We start from the raw sequence: 21,013 nt of genomic DNA on the forward strand, positions 1-21,013 counted from the left end.
TGCTGTTTGAATGGGAGTCATTTTCTTTGGTAGGTTTTCTACACGATGGATGGTTCAGTGACAGGACATGTATGTCAACACATAACACTGTTTGGTAAGAGCCAGACTACAGTGGGGGGTCTAATGGTGTGTGTGTGTGTGTGTGTGTGTGTGTGTGTGTGTGTGTGTGTGTGTGTGTGTGTGTGTGTGTGTGTGTGTGTGTGTGTGTGTAAAGCTTACCGTATGCTTCCCAGTCGAAACAGTTCGTGCATATATTATGACGAGCAAATCAAACCAAGTATGCGGATGCCTTAAGGCCTAGGTTACTCAGAGGAAAACCATGTCTGCTACAGAGTAAGAAGCTAACATCCTGTCATCACGCTGCCAGGGCTATGACAGGTGACACAGCAGCAGCAGGCAGAAAGACAGGAGAGTTGAGGAGGTCTGCAGGGCTGAATGATGATGGGACACTTCTGTCCAGGAAGCCAGGTGCTGGGTGAATAATACAACTCCTGGCTGCAGAACCAGAATCCACTGATGAATCTGTATTCAGTGGTGTGAATGGTGGGATCCTGCCGCTGGTCCTTTATTGTTGTGGGTAATATCCTGGCCCTCAACACGGGCTCCCTCAAAACCCACCAGAGGGACAGATCTGTCAGCAGATTTCCCCTCATTGTATTTATCTGCACTCTCTCCCTGGCTGGCTATCATCTGAGCTCTCACTGGGAGTAACACAGGAGGAGCTAAGCCTTCTCTCAACCACAACACAATAACACCAGACTGACTGATCACTAAGGCTGGAACTGATCTGCTGTAAACATGCATAGGAAAGATTGATTTACTCATAATAAATAAATATAACAATAAACTGGCAATCTGGCGGACTGTTTGTCAAATTTACATAATTATTATTTGACGAGGACTACAGCAGGCGCATGATAAAGGGGTGTGTATCCATATCAGTGTGTGTGTGTGTGTGCGTGTGTGCGTGTGCATGTGCTGCGTACCTGTGTGTATGTAATGATAACTCTAACTGAGAGCAGTTTAGTGCTGGGCTCCCAGATGGCAGTGGTTCAGTGTGTGGGTGTCTGGGTGACTCCCGAGTGGTGCAGTGGTCTAAGGCACTGCATCGCAGTGCTAGCTGTGCCACTAGAGATCCTGGTTCGAGTCCAGGCTCTGTCGCAGCCGGCCGCAACCCATGAGCGGCGCACAACTGGTCCAGCGTCGTCCAAGGTAGGGGAGGGTTTGGCCGGCATTCACTAACTGTAAGTCGCTCTGGATAAGAGCGTCTGCTAAATGACTAAAATGTAAATGATTATCTCAGGGAGTTGCTGTTTGTTAGCGTTAGAAGTCAGTTCTCACTAAGATAAAGACTTTGTTCCTGACGACACGCATCCTGCATGCATCCATCCAAGCACACTTCACTGAAGACAAATCAAAGCACTGGCTTTCTGCTTCATACACACGGGTGGAGCAGATTACTGGACACCCACGCCTGTCGCACCGTTTCAAACTGAAAATGGTACTGTACTCACTTCATGGAATAAGGATGGAGAAGTACACTGATGTCACTAATACTGAGATAGGAAGTGTTTGATCCACCAGTTGTGTTGACCTGTGTATTGGTGTTAATGAAAATGATTTGTGATGAATCAGTGCTGTGTCTCGGTTTGAGAACTTCTTCAAAATATTCCAACTGACTGGCAGTGGCCCACTAGGGGTAACGTGGTGTAGCCTGAAAACATCCGTCCAGAAAGACAGACTGCAGACAGACAGGAAAACAAGGCCACCCCTCTGTGATGCCTCCTTACTGTTCATGATAAGCCACATGGAGGGGTATAGTGCTGTAACTGTATAGCCCCCCTTTAGCCTGGAGCCTAGTGTCACCACCCCACCCCACCCTGCACAACACAGCCACATTAGAGTAGCCTACTATAAACAATCCACTGGGGAAAATTCCAGATCAAAACCACAGTGTTCACACTGGCGGAATGTTTAAGACTAACATCTTCCTGATACGATTTTTCATCCCGTATGAACTCGATGATTTCATGATTTCATCCTGTGAGGATGGTTTTGAGAGTGGTGGTGGTGGTGATGGTGGCTGGTGACAGAGCTGAAAGCTCAAGCCTCTAATTGGCTAATTTTAACCATAATTAGTAGATTAATGTGGGTCCTTAGACCTCTATGCAGCCAGGGCCTTGGCATCCTCAACTCTGTGGCTCAGTGGGAACAGTGCCAGGGCACACTCACTGACTCTTTAGTATAATGATGGGAATTAGTCACCTGAAATCAAGTCAAGTAATTAAATATCCCAAATCTGGTCAACAAGGAACATACACTCCAAAGTCAAATAAAACACAGAAAATCAGCACCTTATTTCCAGCATGACTTATTTGGGGGCCATGTTTTATTTTATTTTTGTAAAAAATCATATTGACATCTTTTAGATGTGGTATTCAAGCCTTCATCAGAAACACTCCTATCTCTTCTTTCCATCACTGGTCTTACCAGTATGTATGAATAGGGAGGGTCAGTGGGCTGCTACATACTGTAGCACGTCTTATAAATGACTTCCATTTTGCTGCCGTCCTGTTGCTATGGTTATTAGATGATGTGATCAGTAATAGAACGCCCTGGGGTGTGATGCATGCTGTGTGGTGCAGGATTTTAGGGGCAGGGTGGGGAAGGGGGGTGACAGTTAAAAGGGCCAGCTGCTCCTCCCATGATCACACAGCCAGCTCTGTCAGGGTTTGATAAGGGGACATCAGCATACAGCAGTAAACAGGAGGCAGGCCTGCTATGCCCTTCGCTGGGGCTCAGAGATTTATACCCACCCAGCCTCTATTAGGGGTCTCTACAGACAGCACCTCTATAAATCACACCACATACACTGTGCTCCTCTCTAAGCCTCCTGTCAACAAGGGTAGGGCTAGGACTGGAGGAGTCAATACTGTTAGTGTCGTACCGAGACTGGATTTGACTGTTTGCATAAACAGCACTATACTTCAATAATGTAGTTGTTTCACCAAGTAGACTACTTGTTTTGACCAGTTAAGAGGTTGCGAGAGATATCGGAATGGCCGCCTGGATCGAGAATCTGCATTGTGAACACTCTCGACTTCATGCCTCTGGGTTGCCTTGGCGACTGGGGGCGATTGTGAAGTGGTCGCCGCTGGTGTATTCAGATGTTGCTACAGAAACAACTCTCTCTCACTTTTAAACATTCTCCCTCTGTATTCATGTCAGTGAAAGAGACATTAAACTTGACTTTCCATTGAGTAAACAGCCCAGGGGGAAAAAACCCAGGCAGACCCACCGACAGACCAGAGAGGGAGCCAGTGGTATGTACTGACTGACTGCCTCCTCATATTCGACAGGCTGAGAGTGAGTCAGAGAGACAGGGATGCAGAGATGGAGCCCAGTCCAGCAGAGTATATCCAGGCCCTGGAACTGTGTGAGTGAGCTGCAACATGCAGTACAGAGACACCACTCCTGGGATGGCTCTCTCCACACGCTGCCTAACACACAGTGGTTGTACTACTACACACTACTGTTAACTCCTCTGTCTGTACACTCTCAACACCATTAAAGATTCATCCAGGTCCTGAGACAGCCTTGGCCAAAAGTTAAAAAATGCCTTTAAATATTTTGAAATGATAAATGAAATCAGTGATTTCCATAGGGTGAGACGGGAGTTATCGGACCATAAGGACGCCATCCTCTATTTGTGCAGGAGTGAAAACCAGATGTGTGTATCCATAACCAAAGGTAGTAGCTATAGATGTGGCTCTGGCACCAGTGAGGTGAATGGGATATTGGGGTGGAGGTGAAGGTAAAGGTGGCTGTGGGGAGATGAGTGGTGGGTGTGTTAATATCCTGATGGGACATGACTCTCCAACCCCTGAGAAAGCAGAGCAGAGCAGTGGAGCAAGGAGAATCCCCTCAGATCACAGATGAGACACGCATGGAGCTCTGCTCTGCTCTGCTCTCTCTGTCTCCTGAAAGGTTCATGAATGCAACAGTAGAGACGACAGATGGAAAAGGCCATTCTGTAATTTCAGGCCAGGGCTCCTATGTTTTCTTTAGGTCTTCTCCATATACACCCTACAGATGTAGGATCTTCATTTGAGCCAGTTTGCTACAGCAGGAAAATAATCCTACAGCAACAGGAAATTTGAATTATTATGTGGATTATAATTAATGGCAATTTTTTCGTAAGGGAAAATCAAGTCTAAAATCTCAAAAGTGGAAATTACAAACTCCAGAAGCCTTTTTAAACCTCAAATATACTACAAGTTTTACATTTCCTGCATTGCAGGAAAGTTCTCCTGCAACAGGGTGATCAACACTCTACACTCTTAGAAAAAAGGATTCCTAAAGGGTTCTTCGGCTGTCCCCATAGGAGAAACCTGTTTGGTTCCAGGAAGAACCCTTTTTGGTTCCACTTAGAATCCTTTTGGGTTCCATGTAGAACCCTCTATGGAAAGGGTCCTACATGGAACCCAAAAGGGTTCTACCTGGAACTAAAAAGGGTTCTTCAAAGTGTTCTCCTATGGGGACAGCCGAAGAACGCTTTTAGGTTCTAGATAGCACCTTTTTTTTCTAAGAGTATACATCTGTAGCAGGCTATCATTGATAATAATTATGGGGATTGTAGCCATCCCACTCAATGCCTCTATACATTAAAGTGTCAGTACAAGTGTAGGCCTAGTGAGTTTTGAGGACTGGACGAACATAGGAGACACACAGATTTATCATTAACAAGTTAAATAATTAAATAAACCAACATACAGTAAGCATCCAGGCAATTTAATAAATAATGTACTCGTCTCATATCCTGAATAAATGTGTGGAGTTCTGCAATTGATGCAAAGCTAGTTTGAAAGGACTTCTTCATTTACAGTCCTTTGCAAAAGCAACAGCCACTTGAGACATCGAGTTTGTGCTGATAAATCAACTATGAGCTGCTATCTTCCACTGGAGACTAACATTATAATCCATCACAGTCAACAGAGAAAAACACTGTCTGCAGCTCTCCACAGCAACAGTCAAAACATGTCAGATTCACATCAGTATCAGTATTGATAAGAGGAGCTAACCCAGGGTTTCCCAAACTCGGTCCTCGGGACCCCAAGGGATGCACATTTTGGGTTTTGCCCTAACACTACACAGCTGATTCAAATAATAAACTAATCATCAAGCTTTGAATCAGTTGTGTAGTATTAGGGCAAAACCCAAAACGTGCACCCCTTGGGGTCCCGAGGACCGAGTTTGGGAAACGCTGAGCTAACCTAACATATAGTAATGGGAACAGACTGAAGAAATGACTCAAGAAACAAGAAGTGAATGAAGAAATGGCATTGAACAGTTGCTATAAATTATTCTCACAGATGGAAACCTGTCCATTGATTGCAGTCAGTGAGTAGCCTACAAGCATCTCTACATACTCTCAACCTCAGTGAGCTACTCACTGCTTCCAATGCAGAGCATCTTTTTAGATCAATTAAAAGTATTGGTCCAACTGCTAGCTAAATATTTTATAAGCACAGTTTGGTTGAATTTAATCACGTTTACAGCCCAGCATTTTAAGTGGGCCTCGGCTGCTCCTATTCCACTCACACACCCAGAGAGAGCCATACACAGCAGCTATTTATTATTACTTATACAGCAATACAAACAAATATTCCCTTTTCATTGTTGAATTATTTATGTTGAAGTCTTATACCTCCATATGGCTCTTTGGTACAGTAGCCAGACCACCCACAGAGATGCCAGGGCTGAGAGAGAGAGTGTCCAAGTTGGCATAATAGTCACATGCCACTTTCTACTAGAGAGATGGAGAGATGAGGCTGGGGTATGGCAACAGCTAGAACTGCTACTGGACAGAGTATAAAGACCATGCTAGTGTTATAGTCATAGACCAGCACCCAGAGAGAAAAAGCTATATCTTTCTTAAAAGGTATTTAAGACTCTTTAGGCTCAGATGTATATAATTCAGGTGTGTTCATTTAATCTCTCCCTATTCATTTATAGCCAGAAGAAGCAGGACAAAAAAGTATCAAATAGATCTCAAATTGTATTTTTTATTTAAACCATGTGACACTTCTCCTGGTCACATCATTCACAGAAACCTTTCCTGTTACCCAGTGGTGGTGGGCCCATCCATTCCTCCCCCACCCAATCTTTGGGTGGACAGAGGGAGAGAGATGAAGGGGAAGATGATTGAACAGCGGGTAGAGTGGGGCTGCTGTTGGGATGTCTGTTCCATTCCCAGAGTGCATTAATATAGCCGCCCCACCTTCCTTCCCACGCCCCACGGGACTCTGATTAAACCACTCTCCTGGTCCACCACAACCCCAGCCCTCCCAGCCCACAGGCACCTGCAGCCCCCCACCCCACCTGCCCCCATGGAAGGGAGAAGGAGTGATGGAGAGTCCTCATCATTCATCTACCGCCATCTACCTATAACAGCTTACTACTGACGAACACTTCCACGTATCCCGTGATCATATTAAAGCAGCCCAATCAATCAGCGGATCATCAATATGGAGCCTGTGTGTGAGTGGAACAGAGCTGTACAGTCTGTACTCGTACCTAGGTACTGCAGAGTGGAGAGGTGGTGAGTTACTATTCAGAGGACAGCAACACAGCACCGGCCTCTCTAGACAGACCAGGCTAGCGGAGCGTAGAGAACATAGGCTCTGTGTGCAACTCATGAGGCCTGGCTGATCCCCTGTCATGGGTCATTACTGGTTGAGGCATCCTTGTCTCCTCCCTCTGTCTCCCCTGCCCCTCTGTGACAGGCCACTGGGCAGTGGGCAAGGCCTTATCTAACACTACCTCCAGCCTTCCCTACAGTACCATCACACACTGACTGACTCCAACACTAGCTTCAGGCCTCTCTCCTGTTACAGACTAATACAGCTATAGCCTCATTCCTGTTTGCTGTTCCATAGACAAGTATCACATTAATTTTAACATTGTGAGAGAGGTGTAAAAAAAATCAACGCTCTAAACAAATTTCTCTGTAATGTCAAAGTGGAAGAAAACAAGTTAAATGAAAACATTTCTTATGGAAAAATAAAACACTAATATATCTTGATTAGATAACTATTCAACCCCCTGAGTCAATACATGTTAGAATCACCTTTTCGGCAGCTGTGAGTCTTTCTGGGTAAGTCTCTAAGCGCTTTGTACACTTGGATTGTACAATCATTGCTAGACAACCATTTTCAAGTCTTGCCATAGACTTTCAAGTCGATTTAAGTCAAAACTGTAACTAAGCCACTCAGGAACATTCAATGTCATCTTGGTAATCAACTCCAGTGTATATTTGGCCTTTCGTTTTAGGTAATTGTCCTGCTGAAAGGTGAATTTGTCTCCCAGTGTCAGTTGGAAAGCAGACTGAACCAAGTTTTCCACTAGGATTCTGCCTGTACTTAGCTCTATTCCGTTTCTTTTTATCCCACAAAAAATCCCTAGTCCTTGCCGATGACAAGCATACCCATAACATGATGCAGCCACCACCATGCTTGAAAATATGAAGAGTGGTACTCAGTGATGTATTGTGTTGGATTTGCCCCAAACATTATGCATTGTATTAAGGACAAAAAGTTCATTTTTTTGCCACATTTATTACTTTAGTGCAAAAAAGGATGCATGTTTTGTCATATTTGTATTCTGTACAGGCTTTCTTCTTTCCCTGTCATCAGCATCCTCGGAGACGAGGCCATACCCTAAACTATTTAATAATATTCCTTATTGCATTCTGCTTCTGCAGGCACCACACCACTAACACTAATTTTAGCACACTACAGACACCACATCACTAACACTAATTACAGCACACTACAGACACCACATCACTAACACTAATTACAGCACACTGCAGACACCACACCACTAACGCTAATTACAGCACACTACAGGCACCACACTACTAACACTAATTACAGCACACTGCAGGCACCACACCACTAACACTAATTTTAGCACACTGCAGGCACCACATCACTAACACTAATTACAGCACACTACAGACACCACATCACTAACACTAATTACAGCACACTACAGACACCACATCACTAACACTAATTTTAGCACACTGCAGGCACCACACCACTAACACTAATTACAGCACACTACAGACACCACATCACTAACACTAATTACAGCACACTACAGACACCACATCACTAACACTAATTACAGCACACTGCAGACACCACACCACTAACGCTAATTACAGCACACTACAGGCACCACACTACTAACACTAATTACAGCACACTGCAGGCACCACACCACTAACACTAATTACAGCATACTGCAGGCACCACACCACTAACACTAATTACAGCACACTGCAGGCACCACACCACTAACACTAATTACAGCACACTACAGACACCACACCACTAACACTAATTACAGCACACTGCAGGCACCACACCATTGATACTAATTACAGCACACTACAGACACCACACCACTAACACTAATTACAGCACACTACAGACACCACACCACTAACGCTAATTACAGCACACTACAGGCACCACACCACTAACACTAATTACAGCACACTGCAGGCACCACACCACTAACACTAATTACAGCACACTGCAGGCACCACACCACTAACACTTATTACAGCACACTGCAGGCACCACACCACTAACACTTATTACAGCACACTGCAGGCACCACACCACTAACACTAATTACAGCACACTGCAGGCACCACACCACTAACACTAATTTTAGCACACTACAGACACCACATCACTAACACTAATTACAGCACACTGCAGGCACCACACACCACTAACACTAATTACAGTATACTGCAGGCACCACACCACTAACACTAATTACAGCACACTGCAGTCACCACACCACTAACACTAATTACAGCACACTGCAGGCACCACACCACTAACACTTATTACAGCACACTGCAGGCACCACACCACTAACACTAATTACAGCACACTGCAGGCACCACACCATTGATACTAATTACAGCACACTACAGACACCACACCACTAACACTAATTACAGCACACTGCAGGCACCACACCACTAACACTAATTACAGCACACTGCAGGCACCACACCACTAACACTAATTACAGCACACTGCAGGCACCACACCACTAACACTAATTACAGCACACTGCAGGCACCACACCATTGATACTAATTACAGCACACTGCAGGCACCACACCATTGATACTAATTACAGCACACTACAGACACCACACCACTAACACTAATTACAGCACACTGCAGGCACCACACCATTGATACTAATTACAGCACACTACAGACACCACACCACTAACACTAATTACAGCACACTGCAGGCACCACACCACTAACACTAATTACAGCACACTGCAGGCACCACACCATTGATACTAATTACAGCACACTGCAGGCACCACACCATTGATACTAATTACAGCACACTGCAGGCCCCACACCATTAACAGTAATTACAGCACACTGCAGGCACCACATCACTAACACTAATTACAGCACACTGACTGACTGACTGGCTCCACGCATGTCCTCAATGCACCACTACCACCAACATACAGCCCACTGACTGGATGGATCCCCACATGTCCACACTCAGACCAAGCAAAGAGACACATCCGAAATTCAGGCAGCATTCTCAAGCCATGCTGCTATTATCTATGAAACCAATGCTTGGCAGCACATTGCAGACTCAATGCATACATTTTACATCCAATTCACAGGCTGCACACCAGACTAGGAGCCACTATAAATCCACAATGAGGAGAGGTTCTGAACACAGGTTTGACTGTAGTCTAACATGACAAGCTATCAGATCCCCCTCTCAGGCTCATCTCAGAGACTCTGATAGTGATTTCTGTCATAAGCCTTCTGGAAAGAGAAATACATTACACAGCTGAGCAACTCTGAGAAAACATTGTATGATGATGGTGTCTAACATGGCAAAAATGTCAAATTAGATAATTATACACATGAGGAGCATGACAGTGAGAGGGATAGTTTCTCTTCTATCTGATGTCCTGAGGAGAATGGTGATGATAGTGAGGACTGAGTAGGAGTGACACTGGCCCTTTGATCATTGCATACTATAAATATCTACAACATAGCTGTTCCTGAAGACAGTGTAGTGTTTATGATACAACCCTTTACAAACGAAGAAAAACAACTACTTATGAGGAAGAAAAACTCATTGTAAAGATGATCTGTCATTTCTTTGCTGCTGAAGCATTTCAGCCCATTTTGATTCCTGACACTGTGGGCGACTGTACTGACGACACAGTGGAAAGATTGTCCCTATTACAGAACTACTAGCTATAGAAACGTCAAACTGTCCCTAGTTTAGTGTAGTCTGACCATTTCCAGGTCAGTGGTTGAGTTGAGAGTATCCTTCCTCAAAGGCATTGGAGCTGTGATCTGTTTTAACCGTCTTTTATCCCAGCTAGCAGAAATCCAGGCCTTCTCACAGTAGAGGATCACACAGACAACACCATCGCGTGCTGTTACCCTGGGTGCCAAAACCCGTTGCCCTGGAGAGGGCTTGGAGAGGGGCAAATATCCCCCCTGAGAAGGTCAGATCAGGAAGTTAGAGTTAGACTATCACTCACCACCAGAGAGAGAGGCCTCTTCCATGACACCACTCCTATCAGTCCAGACAGCAGCACCTGAAAGAGAACAACACCATTAGTCAGTGGACAGGAAGAGAACACGGTACAACAGTTAGGATAACCAACATGGTCATGAACTGTCCCGGCATGTGAGAGAAGGGGAAAGACAGACATGGGTACTAGGCTTTTCCGTATGGTTCACTGTGGTGTGATCTTGGATTGTGATCATATCTCCTTGGTGTGAGTTGACACATCTTTTTTATTTACTTCATATCTGGTGTTCTATTAGCCTCCAGCATTCTGTTGCTCTACATTCTCTCTCCTTCACCCTCCTTCACCCACCATTAACCAACAACACTCCCCCACCTACCCAGCTTCTCTCTCTCTCTCTCCCCCTCTCCATCCGCACTCTCTTACACGCTAGCCTCTCTCTGAATCCCTGAGTTCAGCTGGAAAGATATCAGACCTACAGGCAGCCTTTCACTACCAAGAGCAAACCAATACCCTCTATTGTTGTAGCCGTCTTTACTTGTTTAAGTCTTTGGCTGATACTCAAAAAGAGAAAAAATACTGAAAACACACTGAACCAGATGGTGAGTGATGATGCGCACTGGAGAGCACCCACTCCAATGCTGTCCCCTCATTTCGCGCCAAACACAGATTGCAAATTCTAATGTTTGTTTGTTGCTAACCTTTTCAGACATATTCCTCTTGCTAAAATCTTTCTAACATGCATTGCAGTTGTTACATAAAAATCACACGCGAGTAAAACATTGTACATTGTTTATTATTCGAGTTTAAAGTTACTTTGTATCGCTGACTTGAACTGCTTTGGAGAGCGAGTCCGGGTCACATCTGCATATTCAATAATTTGAGTTTTCTATGTTGAGGGGTATTTTCCTAATATCATTATTCTTTGAATGTTTATGTGATATTCTGTCCTACTATTTGTGACATTTATTATGTAATGGCCATTGTCCATATTTCTTAGTTCCAGCTCACCTTCTGCACCTTTACATAAATACCACCATTTTGCACCTGAGTCCGTCTGACTACTGAGGCATTGCGCCCGTTGACAAAACTGCCTGGGATCTAGCCTACTATCTTACAAAGCCCCAATGGATGTACAGTAAGAGCATTTGGGAGATGTTACATTTGCACAGTATTTTTCATATTTTACCCATTTTAGATGAGGGCTGAAGATCAGTGAGATTAGCAGATCATTACTGCTTTAGATCAGGAGGATTATTTATCTTGTCTAATCAAAATGTGCTGAGTGACTCCCTGACTGCAGATTAGCAATGAGGAAAAAGTAGAACACCCGAAATGAACATAGAGTTATAGATTATATACAGTGGGGGAAAAAAGTATTTAGTCAGCCACCAATTGTGCAAGTTCTCCCACTTAAAAAGATGAGAGAGGCCTGTAATTTTCATCATAGGTACACGTCAACTATGACAGACAAATTGAGAAAAGAAAATCCAGAAAATCACATTGTAGGATTTATAATGAATTTATTTGCAAATTATGGTGGAAAATAAGTATTTGATCACCTACAAACAAGCAAGATTTCTGGCTCTCACAGACCTGTAACTTCTTCTTTAAGAGGCTCCTCTGTCCTCCACTCGTTACCTGTATTAATGGCACCTGTTTGAACTTGTTATCAGTATAAAAGACACCTATCCACAACCTCAAACAGTCACACTCCAAACTCCACTATGGCCAAGACCAAAGAGCTGTCAAAGGACACCAGAAACAAAATTGTAGACCTGCACCAGGCTGGGAAGACTGAATCTGCAATAGGTAAGCAGCTTGGTTTGAAGAAATCAACTGTGGGAGCAATTATTAGGAAATGGAAGACATACAAGACCACTGATAATCTCCCTCGATCTGGGGCTCCACGCAAGATCTCACCCCGTGGGGTCAAAATGATCACAAGAACGGTGAGCAAAAATCCCAGAACCACACGGGGGGACCTAGTGAATGACCTGCAGAGAGCTGGGACCAAAGTAACAAAGCCTACCATCAGTAACACACTATGCCGCCAGGGACTCAAATTCTGCAGTGCCAGACGTGTCCCCCTGCTTAAGCCAGTACATGTCCAGGCCCGTCTGAAGTTTGCTAGAGTGCATTTGGATGATCCAGAAGAGGATTGGGAGAATGTCATATGGTCAGATGAAACCAAAATATAACTTTTTGGTAAAAACTCAACTCGTCGTGTTTGGAGGACAAAGAATGCTGAGCAGGGGCGGTGTGTTCAATAGGGCGATATGGGCGACGCACTGCCAAACGGGAAAAGGAAGGGATTTTTTTTCTAATCAATTATATCACGGCAACAGTAGTTATCAGTGTTCTAATCTGATCTGACTGCCACTAAATGTCAAATCAGGCTAAAGTCGTGCTTCAAATAGCCCCGCCCGTTTTTGGGGCGATTTCAGTCATGTTGAAAATCGCCCAGAAGTCTGTCATAGACTCCCATGTAAAATCTATTTTTTTCAAATTTCAAAGCTTTCAATACAATCTCTATGGGTGTCTGTGGGCTTGCACTTATGCGCTTTCGTCATACGTGACGTAACCATGAACGTAACTAAGAAAATAGCGGCTAGCAGCGTCTCTGTTGCGACCTGCAGTGTGGCGTTATCTTATGTTTTTAATTTGTACACTTAGTGGCGTTATTTTATGTTTTTAATTTGTACACTTAGTTTACAAACATTCTGCCAACCATGGATTTCCAGTGGTGGGTTTTGGACTGATCTTGTTGATCGTGTACATACCCGCTACTGAACGGACTAAATAATGGAAACGCTGCTGGCAGCGGAATCCAATACAGCTGGGAGACTTGGCTGGATGACAGAGTCCCGGACAGAGAAGTGGAGCCGGCCGGCTTCACCCTGGTCAGAGCGGACCGCGATCTGACACAGTCACAGGGAAAATCGATCCTGGTAAGAGAGCGACTCTGTACCCCCGACATTGAACTGCTTTCTGTGTCACTGCGACCTTACTATCTGCCCCGTGAGTTCCCCCAATTGTTTGTTACCGTTGTGTACTGTTGATAATCACAAGTTTACTGGAGAACTGAGACCAAGTAGAGACTTTGGACAGGGTGGATATGGTATAATAAAGGCAGTTTATTCAGAGGTAAAGATATCTGGAATCGCGTGCACGGACTCGTTCGTCAAACTCTTAGGGAGCTATCTGAAGAGAGCCCCGAAAACATTGTGTGCAGACATTTTATACAATAAATGATGTAGGTTGAATCTAGTAGTTCTGATCTTCTGATTGGTCCTGATGAGTTGGGCGAGGTCCCCTCCACTGTTGCATTGGCTCTGAGTCGGGTTCTCTGTCTTCAAATGTTCAGCCTAAAGAGAGGGATTTTTGTGTGTGTGTGTGTTTAACAGTGATGATGTGTGTGTGTGTGTGTGTGTTATCAGTGATGATGTGTGTGTGTGTGTGTGTGTGTGTGTGTGTGTCCTCAGAGCAAGAACTCGTGAGTTGGAAGAACTGAGAGACCTATGGCGTGGGTGTTGTCCTTGGCCACCTGCTGACAAGGCTGACAAGATAGGACTCTTTTGTCCATTGTTATAGGATAGGAACAGCATTGATTGAAAACAAACGCCCAACACAAAATGGGTCATGCACAAGATTTTAGTCAGACCAAGCTATAACATTATATATTTACTACGACAGTACATTCAACCAAAAGCTAATATAACAAAGGCATCAGAGATTATTTATAATCTGTCACAGAAACTGGAATCCATCTCCCCAGATCAGTCAATAAATGCTTCTGGTATTGACTTATATGCTGCCCCTGTCTTCATGTTGTTGCTGGACATATCTTTTTTTAAATGTGTGTAGGTCACCTAAATCATCAGAAAAATTGCCCCTCCTGAGAATTTTTTCAGGAGCCGCCACTGATGCTGAGTTGCATCCAAAGAACACCATACCTACTGTGAAGCATGGGGGTGGAAACATCATGCTTTGGGGCTGTTTTTCTGCAAAGGGACCAGGACGACTGATCCGTGTAAAGGAAAGAATGAATGGGGCCATGTATCGTGAGATTTTGAGTGAAAACCTCCTTCCATCAGCAAGGGCATTGAAGATGAAACGTAGCTGGGTCTTTCAGCATGACAATGATCCCAAACACACCGCCCGGGCAACGAAGGAGTGGCTTCGTAAGAAGCATTTCAAGGTCCTGGAGTGGCCTAGCCAGTCTCCAGATCTCAACCCCATAGAAAATCTTTGGAGGGAGTTGAAAGTCCATGTTGCCCAGTGACAGCCCCAAAACATCACTGCTCTAGAGGAGATCTGCATGGAGGAATGGGCCAAAATACCAGCAACAGTGTGTGAAAACCTTGTGAAGACTTACAGAAAACGTTTGACCTGTGTCATTGCCAACAAAGGGTATATAACAAAGTATTGAGAAACTTTTGTTATTGACCAAATACTTATTTTCCACAATATTTGCAAATAAATTCATTAAAAATCCTACAATGTGATTTTCTGGATTAATTTTTCTCATTTTGTCTGTCATAGTTGACGTGTACCTATGATGAAAATTACAGGTCTCTCTCATCTTTTTAAGTGGGAGAACTTGCACAATTGGTGGCTGACTAAATACTTTTTTCCCCCACTGTATAGCTTGCATGAGACAATACCTATTGCCTGCCAAAATGTACACATCTTATCACTGTTACATGCCTACGGTCTACATAATTATGCATGTTAATGCCTACACAGTAAGATTTTTTGTCGAGGCAAGATGATTTTACATACTCAGTCATTTTAATTCTGAAATGATAATTTGATGGCATCATTAAACATGTCCTGCAAGTGACATAAATATGTTTGGGAAGCTGGGAGAGAGATTATCATTTCAAAGGCATATTTCTAGCAAGACGTGAATGCTTCACTATCTATTTGCTCTTATGAATTATAGATCACACATTCTGTTGCAACAGAGGAAGAGAGAGGAAGAGAGAGAGAGAGAGAGAGAGAGAGAGAGAGAGAGAGAGAGAGAGAGAGAGAGAGAGAGAGAGAGAGAGGGATAATGTATCCCTGTAAATGCAGTCTGGTAATAAATCTGTTCAGCAGTAAAAGCAGCCCAGGTCTGTGCCAGACAGCAGACACACAGAGATCAGCTCCTCTCCTCTGCTCCTGTCTTTAACACAGACACCTCTGGTCCAGAGCCACACTGTAACCGTCTCACACACCTGATCTCCAAACAGCCCCTGTCAACCTCTGATACCACATAAAGAACCTGGGAGCACATGAATGGATGGCTATTACCACGGCAACACAGTTAAGTTTCACTTTTCATTCCTTAGTTGTCATGGCACCCAGGGGACTCTTCCCTCTTATCTCCCTGTTTCATTAATACATCTCAGATGGTGGAGGAGAGGAAGGACAGGCTGGCTGCGTTAAGCCCTGCACCAGCCCTCCTCCAGGGGACGAAGGGAACATTCATTAGCTAACACTGTTAACTGGTGTGATATCAATGGTAGAGCAGGGAATCCACTCAGCCTTGTCTCCACTGACAGCTGGTCATAAGGGGAAACTTCAGGAAGTTGGATGTCTGAGAGTGAAACAACTCTGGTCCCCTGGAGAAGGAGACAGGGGGAAGGAGTCAGGCAGGCTTTAGGGACTAGTGAAGCTGCTAAACCCTGGGCTGAGGCTGGCTGGAGCAGAGGCTGTAGCTATGGTTGTGGCTGTCTGAGAGGTGATATGGAGAGGGCTGCCTGTGATAGCTTTGTGTCAATCATGCAGGGATTTCTCTCTCTGCTGCACTGGGAAAAGGATTAAGACACGACACTTTACCACTTTAGTCACTGAGGCCTGGCCACCTATTCAGCTCAACTCACCAGTTTGGAAAAGCTCCCCTTCTTTCACTTCTGCCCTGCTGCAATTTATACACACTGTGGGCTTTGTGTTCAAATGGGACACACAAATTAGCTAATCAATCAATTTCATTCTCAACTGATTGTTATCAATACAAACCAACGTATTCTCTAAAAGGAGCAAATTATCCATGAAATACCCAAATCTGCTCTCATTAGCTACACAATATCAGGGTCATCGATTCCTGTATCCTACCATTAAAGGTTTCTGGATTGAGATGGCTTCCAATCAGACTCCAATCAGACTCCTGTTGTTTAGTGTTGCCTATCATCAGGGAAGAATACCCTCTCTCTTTGCTCTCTCCCACATCTGGCTTCACTACATAGTCCCTACAGTGTATAGCTTACCATCCAGAGATACACGACAACCCACTTACCCACACAAAACAAATCACAGCATTTACACATAGCACCAACAGACACACTGGCCACACTCATGACCATCAACTGAGCAAACAACTCTGTCATGTAGAACACACACATACGCACACACAAATAATTGGCTACTGAAATGGGATGAAAGAGGGGTCTAAGCTTTCAAAGCAACTCATCACAGGTTGTGCCACACAGAGATATGAAAGAATCCACTACACTCTGACAGCCACACACACACGCGCACATACACGCGCACACACACACACACACACGTAGGCAGGCAGGCAGGCAGGCAGGCAGGCAGGCAGGCAGGCAGGCAGGCAGCATAATAACCCTGACATCCTGAACAGGACACATCGTGATCAATCATATCTCAACAATGTATTTTTTGCAGTCCAACAACTGAACAGAAAAGTAAAACTATGCTTTTTGGAAGACAAAAACGAATAAGCCCTCCTAGATCCCTTGATCGGAATGTCATTGACCCCAAAGCCCCCTCTCCTGTCTGGCTGCCCCCCAGGCCACATTCCAGTCCGGAGCGTTTATGCACGCTGCAGCCTGTACACACTCCTACACACCTACACACCCATACATACTCCTACACACCCCTACTCCTACACACTCCTACACACTCCTATACCTGGCTGTGGAGAACCCACAGCCAGGGTGGAGGCTGGAGTTGCTTTGATCTCATGAATGTGGAGAGTTTACGCCCCTATCTAGTCAACCAGAATGAGCACTTTAATCCCAATTCAGAGATGAGCTCAGGTGACACCATTTTGAGCAAACATCTTGAAACCCTAAATTCGGTACACTTTTAATCGTTTCTCAGGGCATCATGTTGGCCATAAAAAATGGTTTCCATCTCAAATATTCACACACACAAGAGTCAGGATCTGAGAGGAGAGTATTCAGTGAGGCTGTAAAATGGAGCATGACATCACCATGAGATTGAAGAGGTTAACGTTAATAAGCACATTGAAGGTGAATTCTACCATCACAGCAAACCTTTAGACTGATGATAGCATGAGCAGTTCTGTTCTGACCTTCAGAAGTCCTTCTCTGCTGATGTTTTATGAATGGGGATGAGAGGTGCTCCAACCCCTCTCGCTGTCCTCCATCCTTCTCAAGACACAAGTAGATTGTGGACTACAGGAAAAGGAGGGCCGAGCACTCCCCCATTCTCATCGAGAGGGCTGTAGTAGAGCAGGTTGAGAGCTTCAAGTTCCTTGGTGTCCACATCACCAACAAACTATCATGGTCCAAACACACCAAGACAGTCGTGAAGAGGGCACGGCAACGCTTATGCCCCCTCAGGAGAGTGAAAAGATTTGGCATGGGTCCTCAGATCCTCAAAAAGTTCTACAGCTGCACCATCGAGAGCATCCTGACTGGTTGCATCACCACCTGGTATGGCAATTGCTCGGCCTCCGACCGCAAGGCGCTACAGAGGGTAGAGCGTACGGCCCAGTACATCACTGGGGCCAAGCTTCCTGCCATCCAGGACCTCTATACCAGGCGGTGTCAGAGGAAGGCCCTAAAAATTGCCAAAGACTCCAGCCACCCTAGTCATAGACTGTTCTCTCTGCTACCGCACGGCAAGCGGTACCAGAGCGCCAAGTCTAGGTCCAAAAGGCTTCTTAACAGCTTCTACCCCCAAGCCCTAAGACCCCCCCCCTAAGACCCCCCGCTGCTACCTGCTTTTTATTATCTTTGCATAGTCTCTTTACCCCTACATATGTACATATTACCTCAATTACCTCGACTAACCTGTGCCCCCACACATTGACTCTGTACCGGTACCCCCTGTATATAGCCTCGTTATTGTTATTTTATTGTTGCTCTTTTATTTTTTACTTTATTTTCTTAACTCTTATGTTTCTTAAAACTGCAAAAAAGTTGGTTAAGGGCTTGTAAGTAAGCATTTCACAGTAAGGTCTACACCTGTTGTATTCGGCGCATTTGACATATTAAAGCTAATTTCCTTGGAATTCTATACATTTTGCCATGTGTAATGTGTATTCATGTGATATTTGAGTGACTCAAACATTACAACAAAATCTATGGGCTAAAAAAGCTATCTAAAAAATAATTGGCATTAATATGGAGTTGGTCCCCCCTTTGCTGCTATAACAGCCTCCACTCTTCTGGGAAGGCTTTACACTAGATGCTGGAACATTGCTGCAGGGACTTGCTTCCATACAGCCACAAGAGCATTAGTGAGGTCGGGCACTGAATGCAGTTGGCGTTCCAATTCATCCCAAAGGTGTTCGATGGGGTTGAGGTCAGGGCTCTGTGCAGGCCAGTCAAGTTCTTCCACACCGATCTCGACAAACCATTTCTGTATGGACCTCGCTTTGTGCACGGGGGCATTGTCATGCTGAATCTGGAAAGGGCCTTCCCCAAACTGTTGCCACAAATTTGGAAGCACAGAATCGTCTAGAATGTCATTGTATGCTGTAGCGTTAAGATTTCCCTTCACTGGAACTAAGGCGCCTAGCCCAAACCATGAAAAAAAGCCACAGACCATTATTCCTCCTCCACCAAACTTTACAGTTGGCACTATGCATTCAGGTAGGTAGCGTTCTCCTGGCATCCACCAAACCCAGATTCGTCCGTCGGACTGCCAGATGGTGAAGCGTGATTCATCACTCCAGAGAACGCGTTTCCACTGCTCCAGAGTCCAATGGTGGCGAGCTTTACACCACTCCAACCGACGCTTGGCATTGCGCATGGTGATCTTAGGCTTGTGTGCGGCTGCTCGGCCATGGAAACCCATTTCATGAAGCTCCCGACGAACAGTTCTTGTGCTGATGTTGCAGTTTGGAACTCGGTAGTGAATGTTGCAACAGAGGACAGATGATTTTTACACACTTCAGCACTCGGCGGTCCCGTTCTGTGAGCTTGTGTGGCCTACCACTCCGCGGCTGAGCCGTTGTTGTTCCTAGACGTTTCCACTTCACAATAACAGCACTTACAGTTGATCGGGGCAGCTCTAGCAGGGCAGAAATTTGACGCATCCTATGACGGTGCCACGTTGAAAGTCACTGAGCTCTTCAGTAAGACCATTCTACTGCCAGTGTTTGTCTATGGAGATTGCATGGCTGTGTGCTTGATTTTATACACCTGTCAACAACGGGTGTGGCTGAAATAGCCAAATCCACTAATTTGAAGTGGTGTCCACATACTTTTGTATATATAGTGTATATTTATTTATATTTAATGTTTTGGGGGGTGGGACCCCTTGACCCCAGACCGACCCACAGTTTTGAAACCACTGCTCTAAAAGATAGCTTGGCAGAGCTTGGTTTACCCCTCTCCTACACACCCCTACACACTCCTATACACCTACACACTCCTATATACCTACTACACACCCCTACCCTCCGTATATCCGTTACATTGCAGGACAGAACTCTGGATCCTCTTAAAGAGCTGACCCCACAGCAGTGAAAGCTCTATTCTCATCCTCCAGCCCAGAGCCCACTACTACTAATGATGCATTCTCCCAGGCTTTCCCATTAGCACTGTTATGATAACTGACCCTGAGCTGACTGTGGGAGGTGGATGGTGGTGATGAGGCTGTAATGGTGGAACTGTGGATGGGGACGGCAGGGGTAGGGATGGAGAGGGCTGTTGGAATGCTGTGGGGGCTGTGGTTATGGTTTACAGCAAAACAACATAAGAGTGGACCTTATCAACCCCCCCTGACTGTCCCTCCACCCTCTCTGTGACTCACATAATACCCTGCCCCCATTTAGCATTGCGGCCACTCACTGTGAACGGGCCTCAGCCAATCCCACTAAAACAAGGCAGACGACAATGATATATCATGTCATTTGCAATCACCTGCATGATAATGGCACCCTGGCTACCAGTGGAAGGTGGTTGTTTTCTACAATAAAGCCTCTACAGTGCTGGTAAACATCACACAGAGCAACGTGCATCATGGATTCTACATTTCTAACAGGTTTGATCTCATTCATTCATGCAAGACTCCCTGCTGCCCATCAAAGTACACATTACTCTGAGTGAAGGTCTTAAAATCTGGGCATTTCACATACATCAGGCCACCAAGACGAATGGGAAGAAGGCAGCCACCGAC

General features: G+C 45.0%; 2 protein-coding genes across 3 annotated transcripts in view; one reads left to right on the forward strand and one right to left on the reverse strand.

Moving 5' to 3' along the window:
* Positions 1-10,698, reverse strand: part of LOC121582900 (protein FAM189A1-like) — a 53,010-nt gene extending 42,312 nt beyond the window's left edge. For both annotated transcript variants that reach the window (XM_045209968.1, XM_045209967.1), the window contains exon 1: positions 10,637-10,698. The gene's annotated coding sequence lies outside the window, so the exon portion shown is untranslated. The remainder of the gene's footprint in view (positions 1-10,636) is intronic.
* eif4g2a (eukaryotic translation initiation factor 4, gamma 2a) overlaps positions 3,394-21,013 on the forward strand; it is a 96,728-nt gene continuing 79,108 nt past the window's right edge. Inside the window, exon 1 of the mRNA XM_045209956.1 lies at positions 3,394-3,436. Within this exon, the coding sequence (XP_045065891.1) occupies positions 3,394-3,436 (43 nt within the window). The remainder of the gene's footprint in view (positions 3,437-21,013) is intronic.

The sequence above is a fragment of the Coregonus clupeaformis genome, chromosome 32, assembly GCF_020615455.1.
Source record: "Coregonus clupeaformis isolate EN_2021a chromosome 32, ASM2061545v1, whole genome shotgun sequence".
NCBI classification, from domain to species: domain Eukaryota; kingdom Metazoa; phylum Chordata; class Actinopteri; order Salmoniformes; family Salmonidae; genus Coregonus; species Coregonus clupeaformis.